The sequence below is a fragment of the Trachemys scripta genome, chromosome 3, assembly GCF_013100865.1.
Source record: "Trachemys scripta elegans isolate TJP31775 chromosome 3, CAS_Tse_1.0, whole genome shotgun sequence".
NCBI classification, from domain to species: Eukaryota; Metazoa; Chordata; order Testudines; family Emydidae; genus Trachemys; species Trachemys scripta.
The window spans coordinates 28,041,712-28,055,184 of record NC_048300.1 but is presented as its reverse complement, the minus strand read 5'-3'; the positions used below and the strand labels follow the sequence as shown (position 1 = coordinate 28,055,184).

Here is a 13,473-nt window from a genome sequence, read left to right as displayed (position 1 = left end):
CAGTATTGAGCAAAAGGTGGTGCATGCAGAGTACCATCCGGAAAGTAGCCTTGGGAAGCACTGGGACTATGAGATAACTCCTAAAGTTTCTCTTTTGCCTCCCCCTCTCTCCCAAGGTGGGGGTGAGGGGGCAGGAAGAGGGTGTAGTCGAAAGAGGACCTGAGACATAAGCCCTTATTTCAGACGCCTCATATGAGGCCTGAGCTAAAATAATGGTCAAAACTTGCTAATATAAAGCAATTGTGAGCAAGAGGCAGGGCCTGCTCACAGAATATGGCAAGAAACAGGGCTGATATTGCAGAAATACACATTCCTAAGTAGTTCTAGGCATAAGAATACATACACAAATACATTCCAGAAAGGTGGTACCAGAACACCTCGATACCAAACACATTCCCCAAAGCTAACAGGAACACACTGACCCAGCCTAAAGATAAGGTCAGTACGACAGCATGATGAATAGAGATGTTTTGCTTGAACCAACATGTATAAGGTAATGGGTGGGACCCAAATATGTCAAAGGGTGGCACCCAAATACGTCAGAGGTGGCATCTCGCTATTTCAGAGGGACAATACATAACTTGTTTGTACTGGGGTATAAAGAGATATCTCTGAGAGGGTGTTAGGGACTGGCTGAGGGGAGAATGGAAAGTCCCGCCATTCACTGAGTCAGTCTATTGTCAGGGGCATACATGCCTTAAATGTATTTGTAGCAAGTATAGGGCATCAATACTGTGCTTTGTTGGCAATAAACCTGGCCAAGTTCCTTCACTGAAAACCAAGTCTGTAGATTTATTGGGCAGTTAAATCAAAGTCTGCTATCTCCGCTATCTGCGTAGAGCTGGGACAGCATGCTGAAAGAACACACACACAGCCCACATCTGACCCCAGGGGGCTGGAGTAGAAATTTGTTATTGGTTTTAAAAAACAACAAATTCTGAAACCTCCCCATTCCAGCTCATCCATTGCTGGATTGAATGACACTAGGGACCCAGAAACAAAGCTCCATTCCTCCCTTGCATCCCCAGCCACTGGATCCAGGTTGGGCAGTAAGTAGGCATGCAGTACTCACTTCCCTTTGTGTCTCGGACCCAGGGTATGAGTAACCAACATAGGGATTTATGTGATTGAAGGCATATAGTCCAAATCAGAGTCTAGCTCTACATTTGCAGATTTATGCTTGCTTTCCCCTGCCAATGCAATGGGAAGTGCATGGATTTTTTTCAGACACATGCTTCCTAATGAGACAATCTAATGTGTGAACTGCAGTGAGCTCATAAACCCAGAGAATCTTGCTCACGAGAATCTGAATAGCCTGCAAATAGTTTGCCGTAGCTCTAGAACAAACACATTCGAAGAGTGCAAATTACTGCATGCATGTAAATAATTTCTTTCATGCCTCATTGCAAATGTAGCATTTATATATTCTTTTCTTATAAGTTCCTAAACTCTGTTTGTGTGAAAACATGACTATAAGGGAAGAAGGGGTTGTTTTTTGTTTTGTTTTTTAACATGCGGGCTAGTTTAAATTCACAAACACCGGGGGAGCCTTCATTTCCAATTTTGTTTTCACAGGATTAATGAAAACTGAACACTGCAAATAGTCAAATTTTTCCCTTTAAATGTACAACCATTTTTAAGGGAAGCCAAGAATTATAATAATGTTCTAATCCATATTGACACAGTATAGAACTGTGGCCAATTGTGATTATTTCATACAAGATTTTTCAAACATATGGTAGAAAAGGAATTCAAAATTGATCTCCTAAAACTTCAAGAAGACTCTTAATGAGGAAAAGTCAATATACACATCTTGTCAATTGTTCTGAGAAAGGATCATTGCAAGATGGGACGGCTGGTATTTCCTATCACTGGGATGATATGCACACCAGTTTTATGTTCTTCTTTTGCTCCTCGCTGAACCATCCTAAATTCAATCAAGGCAGCTTCAATTTTTGTGTGTGGCTTTTTATTTCTTAAAGATTTATCACCTTTATTTTTATTATCTGAAATCCAAACGGTCTGTGTAGTTATTGGCTTTATTTTGCAGTTTCATAGATGACCTAGGGTGACAGTTCTGAATGTCTTTGAGGAGACACTAATGGAGACTACAGAAGAGCAGGTCTGTTCAGCGTGGCAAAGATTGTCCATGGACACTGCTCCATCTCCCTATAGCTGCTCTGGGAGCCACATTACTCTTTTTACAAAAGCATAAATAAAACAAAATAACTTGTTTTAATCACAAACCCCAAATTAGCAATCACCTTGAAAGTGTAGTAAGTTTAAGAAATGTTAATTAAATGGTTGTGTCTTCTTTAGATAAATCGAGTCAGTGAAATAATTGTGAAAATATACTTAAAAGAAATGGGTTTAGGTAACTTGGAAATAATATTTTTTATTTGCTTTCCTCAGGCTTCAGTGATCAAAGAATGGTCTCCTATATAAGCAAGCTGCGAGATGTCATTTAGTGGACATTAATAGTGAAATTAATTGACAGCATTTGTTACAGATGTCTGTATTTGAAGGAAAAAGAACAGCTTTTTAGTCCACCAGGTAGCGACAAGAGTTTATTCAGTAGGTTCCATTCCTTTTCAGGCAGAAATTAATTTTGTGAAATCACATACAGTAAGATAAGTCTTTGTCTCATTTTAGTTCACTAAAAAAATACTCAAGAGTCTTTATTCAGCGACAGTGCATTGTCTTCTGTAATACAATTAGTGACACACTCAGAATAGGAGAATTTCCATCTATGACAGTTGGTATAATCAAGAAACAGAGCCTATTGTAGTCAGTGTTTGCTTTGAGATGGACTCCAATTGCTTAGGAAGTTGGCATACACCTTGAAAGCATATTATTTTGAGAAATTATAACACTACATAATAAAGCCTTATGATGTTTTGAAATCATATTTCAAGGCATTATATGTAGCCATAGGGTAGCCAATTTTACCAACATACAAACTATAGTCAAATAGTACTCACTGCTGGGCAATCATTAACATTTATTCCAGGGCTGGGTTTTTTTAGGTTTTTCAGTGTGTTGCCTCTGTCCTTTCAGCACAAGAAAATGTTATCTTGTAATGTAATATCTATCTATCTATATATCTTGTGACAAAGTTCCTCCTCTATCTTGGTGGGTCCTGTGCTTATTGGCAGATTTTCTTGCCTCAGAGATTCACTATGTGGGTTGGGGAACAGCCCAGATACCTTCCCCTCTGGGAGAACCCACAGTCCAGGTCAATTGGGAGGTTTGGGGGGAAGCTGGGCCCACCCTCTACTCCAGGTTCCATCCCAGGGTCCTGTGGACTGCAGCTGTCTATAGTGCCTCCTGTAACGGCTGCATGACAGCTACAACTCCCTGGGCTACTTCCCCATGGCCTCCTCCAAACACAATCCTTATTCTGACCACAGGACCTTCCTCCTGGTGTCTGATAACGCTTGTACTCCTCAGTCCTCCAGCAGCACACCCTCTGACTCTCAGCTCCTTGCACCTCTTGCTCCCAGCTCCTCACACTCACACCACAAACTGAAGTGAGCTCCTTTTTAAAACTCAGGTACACTGATTAGCCTGCCTTAATTGATTCTAGAAGCTTCTTCTTAATTGGCTCCAGGTGTCCTAATTAGCCTGCCTGCCCTAAATGGTTCTAGCAGGTTCCTGATTACTCTAGTGCAGCCCCTACTCTGGTCACTCAGGGAACAGAAAATTACTCATCCAGTGACCAGTATATTTGCCCTCTACCAGACTCCTGTACCCCACTGTTCTGGGTCTGTCACAATCTATATACCTATATCTAAATAGATACATTAGGATAGGGTAACTGTGCCAGAAAGTGCTGTTTTAAAAGTAAGAACATAAATAATTAATGAGTAAATTGGGGTAATGCCAAGCAAAAAAGACTTTTGTTTTGTGCATGTCAGTCTGTCTGTCTTCATAAACCAATTGTAAATGCCCTGAGCTGGTTGCTGTTTTCCATTCAGATTGTCAGAATTTGTTGCCATCATCTTACCAATATTTATAATCTGTGTGGCATTACCCTTAATTCAGTGTTTTTAAAATGAGTCTCACATCTTGTCTGCACATTGTTAAAGAAGGCTTTAGGGTCTAGTGTCAGTTTGTATACCGCTAGCAAAAGGTTTGCCAACAATTACTGCACTTTTCTAAAATGCTGGTTTGAGGGGAGGCCTGATAAATCTAGCATTATGAATGCATTCTCATACTAATGCTTTTAATAATACTTTAGTTAATATTTATATCATACTGACAGCATTTTTAGCCATGCGTAATTATTTAAAAAGCAGCTTTTAAGAGCCAGCCTGGTTGCCTAATAACAGTGTTCTACTCTGCTCAGTGGAATATCTAGGTTCAATTCACCATCCTTTTTTCTTGCTTTTGGAACCAGCTGAGGCTGGAAGTGTCATGGCTATGCTGCCCTCAGCCTCTGGGGTATAAAGTACTGGTATAATTATAGGGAATTCTGCAAATATCAAGGTGACCTCACCTTTATCTAGGACATAATTGCTATGTTTTAAAAGGTGATCGCTTTGTACATAAGCACAGACACTCCAGGTATGTTAACCTACCTCTTCTCATTCAGGAAGTTACAATAAATAAATAAATAAATAAAATCATCTATAATATAGTATATATTATATATACCATGGATAGGTGTTAAACTCCAAAATGACACATAAATGATCTATTACTAGTGCTATTGATATATGCCAAGCACTGTTGAGTAGGTAGAAAGTGCCAAACAAATAACAGTTGCTACCCAGAAGACTTTACACAAGTTAATACAATGCAGATCAAAACTGAATAGTGCAGAGTAGAGTCTGGTCTGTCAGCTTGAATGCTTCATGAAATAGTGGTGAGTATTTAGAGGATAGAGCCCATACTTAACAGATTTAAAAATGTTATTAAAGCTAATGTTATTACTTGGGAGACTGTTCCAACCATAAAGGGCAGCTTGAAAGAAGTGGGAGTGGGTGAAAAAGGAAAAGTGAGCAGAAAAGAGAGAGGTTTGGCTGGAGCGTACAGAGCAGCGGGGGCATGGAAATTGATTTGAGAAGAGAGGGCAGAGCTACATAGTACCTTGAAAGGGAGAAAAGTAGCAGGGACTTAATGTGAAAGGAGGGCAGAAACCAGTGAAGGGAGTGGAGATGTGGGGAGACAGTTTGTGATACAGGCTGTAGTGAGATATTTTGCAACCCTGCTGAGAATCTGGCCCTATAATTTTAAAGTAGCCTTTTTTGCATGCACAGATTAGTTTATTAGTAAAATATTTTGCAAGCAGAATATTTCCTGTAATTCTCATACTAGAGAGAGATGCTTTCTTAAATGGACCTGCCTCCAAGCATCAATATTCTATTATCACGATGCGCCTATTACTTCAAAACATTTAAGGACACTTTGCAGTAAAATAAATGCAATAGGACAAATTTGTTTTTAAGGGTTAAACTGAGCTTTTCAGGTCTTTTATTTTAAAAGCCTGTTTAATCAAATTGATAGGCATGAAAAAGAAATTGGCTGCAGGATCTATACCCAAGTGTTTCAGTGCTTTTCAGTGATCATGAGGCATTGGTATTGTACATTTGACAAACATCTACTTTGCCTGCACAAGTGAGTGCTATTGGACTGATACATGGCTGTAGCAGGTAGATCAGAGTGAAAAATTGCAGTGTGCAAACTCAATAATAACCTCTCCCTTGTTTCATCATCTACCTACAGCAAATCCTACCAGAGCAGGAGGAAGAGAATACCCAGGCTCAGCTGAAGTAATTCGAGAATCCAGCAGCACAACAGGCATGGTGGTTGGAATCGTTGCAGCAGCGGCACTGTGTATCCTAATCCTTCTTTATGCCATGTACAAGTACAGAAACAGAGATGAAGGCTCGTACCATGTAGATGAGAGTCGAAACTACATCAGTAACTCAGCACAGTCCAATGGGGCTGTGATTAAGGAAAAACAGCCCAACAGTGCTAAAAGTTCCAACAAGAACAAGAAAAATAAGGATAAGGAATACTATGTCTGATCCCAACATCTAAGAGAACACTTGTATAGAAATAGTCTTCATTTATCTGAGACATAATACAAACTTATTTACTTTACTTTTTATGAAGCACATAAAAAAAAAGAAGACAGGGAACGCAATCAGAAAGGAAAGACTGTTTTAAAAACAAGCATTTCATGCTCTTGTTTTTCAGAAACAGGAGCCAATAAATTTCTAAATATCCACAGTGTTTTCATTTACTCTGCCTGTCTTTATGTTGCTGGAACATTTCTGAAAGACAATGATGATACCACGCATTCATAAAGCAACGAGTATTACTACAACATCAAGGCACAATATGAAACAAACTAAATAAAAAAACAAAACTCAGACACACACACACACACACATACAGAAAAAAAAAGAAGCTACCTATGATTCTGGATTTAGCCAAAGTGCTAGCGCTTTCTTGAGAAGTAAGTTAGTCTTATTGCCAGAGAAGACTGTCATTATATATGGTGACTCAACAAGCAAACATAAAAAGTTTGCCACCTGGTGCAGTGAAACTGATTGGAAACTTGCATTTGAAATGAAGTGCTGGCTTTTCTGAAGACTTACGTAAAAACATTTTCAAAAAGCCCCTTTCTGGTTGTGAGGAAATAGTATGGAGGCCTTATTTTCAAAAACAAAACAAAAAAATGTGGAATATAAGGCACATTTTCACAAAAAGCAAACAAACATAGATGCAATCATTGGGAAATTTTCATGCACGCTTAATATGTTATTACATATGTTTATATAAAACACATCTATATGTGCTTTCTGGACCGTGATAAGTGATGTTTTATAGCCTGTTGTATAGAAAATGCAAACTATATCTGCTCTTCAGCCATTTTTGGTAAACTCAATGTTCTAAGTGTTCCTAGATATAGAAAGTTTTATGACATCTGGAGCAACAGACATAAATTCAGTTTTTTGCAGCCACTATAAATTGTCACAAATTTCTTCCTTTTTTTTAAAATTTACAGTGTAGTGATTATACTAAGGGGATGTGTATGAATGTACATAAGAGTCAGCTAATTTTTTTCTTACCTGTACAGCCTCTATTCTGTTGCAATTCAGTTATAGTAGTTTGTATGAAAGAAGTGGATTAAAAAGCAAAAAATATATATCTATTGTAACTTTTCTCTCCCCTCTAGTTCCCATCCCCTGCTCCCAATGTACATCAATAAAGTCAATCAGAATTGCAGATTTTCCCATAAATGTATCACATTCATAAACGAGTTATCATTTAGCAAGGTAAAGTGACTTTTGGGCTGTAATCAAGGTTACATCACTGAATAGTCTGTTTTCCTTTACAGAAATCTTGCTCTCCAGGAAACTATGAAAAAGTTTAATTCCTTGTGAATCTTAATAGGAATCATACGGCATGTATTTGGCATTCTTTTACTACACAGTTGGTTGGTAAGAGACCTAAAAAGGTCTACCACTTTAAATTACTTCCACTGAGGAATTACCCTTCCCCTAAATAAATAAATAAATAAATAACTTGAGATGCATCTTGCTAAACATTTTTCAAAGGTTTGCATTTTGTCATATGAGAAAGTATTTTAAGCTAAGTTGATTCCATAGTATTACATGATACATAACCTGGCGATGAAATATAAGTTGATCAGTGATCATATTTTAAAATAAAATTTAATTGCTGCATATATTAGTTAAGCACATATTAAATATCATAATGTTATAGATTTATACATTAAGGTTTTATTAATATTGTTTCATTGGGTTCACAGCAATAAATCATAGAGTTAACATATCACTTATACAGAGGTACAAAGAGAATACATTAGACAGAGAGAGTAGTTCAACAGAAATCTTCTGAATCATTGGAAGGCCTCCTAGGAGAAATATAGATATTCACAATTTACAGACAGGAAAAAAGAATTTAAAATTAGCTTTAAACAGCCGGGCCAACATATCTTCTTGTGTGTTATTCACTGTAGCTGATGAAAAATGTGGGAACTGGTACAGCAATCTATCTTGGACAGAGAGGACATATATCTGAGAATGCCACTGTGGTTGCCAAGCAAATTGTGGTGCGTATCATAGTGTATATGTAATGGGATTTTTATTTTTATGATTGTTTGCAGAAAGTGAAAGTGAGGTTGCACAGAATTTTTTTTAATCCATTAAAAAAAAATAGATCATTGTTCTCCTGTGGCATTCTTCACTTCCCCCACCTTTGTTAGTCAGCTGTATTCTGGGAAAGACAAGGAATAGGTATATTCAAGATCAATATTAAAATCATGATGTTTTTAGTCAGTGGGGAAAAAATAAGTTGACTGCCAGGTAATGTTCAGAACTGAGATTTCCAGCACTGAAAGGTATATGGAAGGGCAAAGATAACCTGTATATAGGAATTCTGAGATGGTACAATGTATGCTTTGGGCAGATTGAAATGTTTCTTTCCAGCTTGGTATTGACTGTATTAGCCTAGGAGGTGCAACCAGGCTATCTTTCAAGCAGTTAACATGCCAGTAAGTGAATATTTTAACTAAATAAATATATCAAGGAATAAAGGGTGTACAACTGTTAAAAGCAAACATTATTTACAACTCTTTCTGGAGGTTCTCCTTTTTCTCTTTGATTTCATGATTTAACAATGAAGATGCATAGAAGTATAAGAGCATCAGAAGTTTCAGTAACTGAATTAAAATGTTTTAAACATTTTAATACCTAACATACCTAACAAAAATTGGATTCCATATCTATAACAATCTTATGTGTTTGACTGAGATAGCTTCATTTCTATTACTGTATAGTGTTGCCTTTTTAACAAAACACTAAAATAATATGTGAAATGATTTCATCCCCAAGAAATCAAAAAAGAGGCCCAATGCCCTAACCTTATAGTGCTTTCTGTGATAGATATTAACGAATTTTTTTGATTTGTTGCAAAGCCAATTTATCCATTATTGGAAATGCTAAGCAAGTGGAATTTACTGTTTTGTTAATAAAATGTTTCTTAATACAAATGTTGCATTGTTTTTTTCTCTTACCTTTGTTTTATATATGATATTTATCATAAAATGGTGAAAACAATATAGTTTAAAGTGACAGGATTTTCTTTTAATTACAGGTCTACTTTTGTGCATCTTTTACTATGTTGGTGAGCAGTGACTCATGTGAGTATTCTTATTGTCGTCAAAGGAGCTATTTTTGAGAGTACGTGCTCACCAACATAACTGAAGGCTCCATCACCAACCTTAGAGCTGAAAGCATTTCATTAAAACAATCAATGTTTTTTAATCCAAAATGAAATATTTTGCAAAAATTATTTCAGCTGGAATTTTCCATTTTTATGTATTTAATTTAACCAAAAATAAAAATTGGGGGGTTTGTTTTTGAAAACTCAACATTTCATAACTTTTCCCTCCCATCCCCTTTTCCTGTAGAAAAAAAGATGCCAAAAAGTAGGGAAATGGGAAGAAAACTTAGAAGGGAAAATGATTTTTATTTTGTTGACAAATTAGTTTCTAAATCCATGAAAAAAATTAAAATAGAAACTTTTCATTTCTCTACAATTTGTTCCTGGCAAATACATATAAACTTTCAACCAGTTTTAGTTCCCGTTCATCAGTCCATCCCTGTTCAGCAAGCCATTAAACACCTGTTTAAATACAGGCAAGTGCTTATATTCCATTGACTTGAGCATGTGCCAAAGTTAATGAACTTGAGTGCTTTGCTGAATAAAGATAGACTTAAGCACATGCTTAAATGCTTTGGGCCCCAATTCAGAAAGATACTTAAGCATGTACCTAATTTTAAGCACATCAGTAATCCCATTCTTTTCAATAGGACTACTTATATAGGCCTAGTTAGGCACATGCTTAAGTACTTCACTTAACTGGGCCCAAACTCTCTAGAGAAAGCAAGACATATCTCCAAGTGGTGGAAACCAGCATAACTCTGCTGACTTTATTTATTCTAAAATGTCACCTGCACATATTTCATGTAACAACAAAACTGTAAACGGAACTGCTTTAAAACTGTGGTTACAGTATGGCTTTTATAAATATAGCTTATCATATATTTAGGAACTTGTTTTATGTTTAATTAATGAAAGGAAATGTAGTAATAATGGTTATTCCTCCAGTCCTAAGCCCCACTGTATTTGTTCATTTCTCTGACAACTGTATTCTGTTCTCCCTTCAAACAAACTAATGGCCTCTCTGCACTCATATCATCAGTCATTATTTGTTGCTTTAAGTGTTGGCTTCCATAATCAATCATCACTTCAGCCAGGTAATTAGAAAGGTTTCATATGATGGGAAATCTTAGAACAATGAAAACAGCATTCTAGTGTGTTATAAATAACAGCTACAGGCATTATTCCTCTCATTGTGTCCTCTTTATATTTCAGCACAATAGCTTTATATTGAGGATTTGATTGTTTCCTTTTAAACTCAGTATATTATCACATTGATAACAGAAAGTCACTTTTAAATTCAGCACAATACAAAGGGTGCTTTATCACCATGTGAGAATATGGCTTACTCTGTATTGCCAATTCATATTATTTTTTTTTTGAGTCTACCAATATCTGATGATTTTTTAAAGCCCCAGCTCCTGGAGTCAGGTGATTATGAGAGAATCTCAATGTTCTTTTAAAAAAAGGTTTCTAGCTCTCATGATTGCAAATAAAAGATTGCAAAAGTGACTCCTAACAGCTCAGAAACCAGAACATATAATAAGAACCCAAACATCCAATTTGGTTAAAATCTTAGAATTTTTAAGCCAATCTTATGGCTTTTGTGGCCTGACTCGTGATTTTTGAATGCTTGGAGATGGCAATGCTGCTTCCCTTGCTATCATCAGCTTTGACCAGGGCCTCTGTTTCCCCATTGGATGAGTGGTTCTAGCCCTCCAGCCAAACCAAAAACTTTCCCTTTCTGGGATAAACTAAAACATCCTCCTCAGGAAAAAAAAAAAACTCTAGGTTTCAGCCCCATCATCAGCTGCTGGGTCAGTATGAACCCCCAGGGCGATCTTTTTCCCAGTGCCTCTCAAGGCTTTCTCCCAGGCTATTTTGCAGACTTCTGACTCAAACTCTTCCCTTTGGAAGCCAAACTTTGACATGATTTTCCACAGAGCCTCATAGTTGACAGAGTCAAAGGCTTTGGTTGGATCAATAAAGGCCATGTACAGCTCCTGGTGTTGTTCTTGATATTTTTCCTAGTTGTGCCTGGCTGTGAAAATCATGTTGGTTGTGTTTCATGATGGTCTGAAGACACACTGGGACTCTGGAAGTACTTCCTTTGCAAGAGGGAGCAGGCGATTCAGTAAGATTTTAGCAAGCATCTTCCCAGCGATGGAAAGGAGAGCAATGCCTCGATAGTTGCCACAGTCGGCCCCAGCTCCCTTTTTGAAAATGGTGACAATGTTAGCGTTACATAAGTCAGCAGGGATTTCTTCGGTGCACCAGATTTTGAAAAGTACCAAGTGAAGCTTGTTAGTCAGTGTTTCTCCCCCCCCCCCCCCGCCTTTCAGTACTTCATCTGATATGCCATCAGGACCTGGTGCAGGAGTTGGTGGGTTGGCAAGAGTTTCCCAGATTAGGTGCTGAGGGATGGAGTCAATGGTGTTATCAGACACAGTCGATTCTCCATTTAGAACCTTTTGGTAGTATTCCTTCCAGCGCTCTATGATGGATTTGTTATCTTTAAGAAGGATACTACCATCTTTGGATTTCAGAGGTGTGAGACCTCACGACCTTGGTCTGTACAGGGTCTTTGTCTCACAAAAAAAGCTCCACATATCATATCTGTTAGCGAATATTTGGATTTCTTTTGCTTTGTCCTCCTACCATTTATTTTTGATTCCTCAGATCCTCCTTTGAACTTCAGCTTTGAGCTGCTGGAAAGAGCTCTGCTTCTGACTGGATAGAAGTTGGTTTTGCCAGTTGCAGAAAGCTTTTCTCTTCTGGTCCAAAAGGCTGTAATCTCAATGTCAAACCAGTACTAATGGTGGTAGGTAGCAAGGCCGATGGATTTCTCACAAACCTCATGGATGGTCTGTTGTACCTTGAGAGTTCTTGGGCAACAATTGCTGTTCTGCATTTGGGTCTTTCATTTTTTGATTCATCTAGTAGGGTACAGACATTCCAAGTTGCAAGAAACATTTTTGTTTTTTGACCGCATTGGGGGTGATCCCTCTGGATGCGGTTATCAAGTCAGATATAGTGCAATAGCCTATGTTTGGGGCACCTTTTCTAGCCCTTTCCCCATTTGGGGTGAGCAGAGGGGTTCCTAAAAAGGCCTGCTCAGCCATGACCGCTGCTGCTGAACATGCCCCACTATTCCAGTCCAAGAGCACATGACGACCATCTTGCGGTCACTACCTGTGTGTGGGTCTGTGACTAGGGACTCCTGGTGATCACTTTCCCTGTCCCCATCACTACTCGCCTATCATCACAGAACTTTTATGGGTGGGGTGGGAAAAAAGTTCTTCCTGTGAAAGAAGCCTGCACATGAGTAATTTAATGTGGGGGAGCTGTTGTGCACCAGCAACCACAGAAATCTTGGCAGACGAGGCACCTGTGTCCGGTGGCAAGGAAATCCAAGACAACTGGGGATTTCTCCTCCATTGCAGCCTTTGTCTGCCTTTCCAGCCATTGAGAGGTGATCCTGCTTCATCCTCCAGTTCTGCCTTGGAGGTCTTGTACTAGGTTATGTTGTGCTGCATTCAGCAATAGACATACCAATAGTGCTGGGTGGTTGTTTTTTTACATTTTTTGGGAGGGGTCAAAAATTGCATTTTTGATGCTCTGAAACTGTTCACAAATTCAGGCCAAATTCAACAAACACTTTCACTGGGAAAAAAACTGGAAAAACATTTCATTTTGACCATTTTGAAATGGTATTTCAAATTCAACCAATTTAAAAAAAAAAAACCCAACAACAACGGAGGAGGAAGGGTGAAAAACACTTGAAAGCTGAATCAAAACAGAAAATTTTAAAAAACTGGTTTGCATTCTTTTTGGTTCACTAAAAAACAAAAAATATGAAAGAAATTGTTTTGAATTAACCCAAAATGTTTTGGCTGATTCAGAACAAACATTTTTCAAGTATTTTTATTAAATGAATTTTTTTTTTAAATGGTTTCAGGTTAAATTGAACCAGATTTTTTTTTTTTTCAGATTTTTTGGTAAGGGCTCAAAACCAAAATAATCAATTATTTACTTATTTACAAATCAATTATTTTTTCCAAGAGACACCTGCCTCATTCAGTGCACAGGACGCATGGTGATCACTGCAGGGCAGCTATCTTTTTAGACTCGTCTTTCAATATGTAGTCCCCAGGCCTTGCTTACTATAGACCCTCAAACCCTCCGCTGACTGCAGACCTATTTAACTTCCTCCTGGGTGTTCCTATGGTTCTCTGGCCATGGTATATCAGTGCTTCATACACAATACACAAT

The 13,473-nt window shown here is 37.9% G+C and overlaps 1 protein-coding gene across 28 annotated transcripts in view; it reads left to right on the top strand.

Moving 5' to 3' along the window:
- NRXN1 (neurexin 1) overlaps positions 1 to 9,028 on the top strand; it is a 1,212,452-nt gene extending 1,203,424 nt beyond the window's left edge. For all 28 annotated transcript variants that reach the window (XM_034764365.1, XM_034764364.1, XM_034764372.1 and 25 more), the window contains one exon: positions 5,728 to 9,028. In XM_034764365.1, coding sequence (XP_034620256.1) covers positions 5,728 to 6,032 — 305 coding nt within the window. In that variant the 3' untranslated portion in view covers positions 6,033 to 9,028. The remainder of the gene's footprint in view (positions 1 to 5,727) is intronic.
- The last annotated feature ends 4,445 nt before the right edge of the window (positions 9,029 to 13,473 follow it).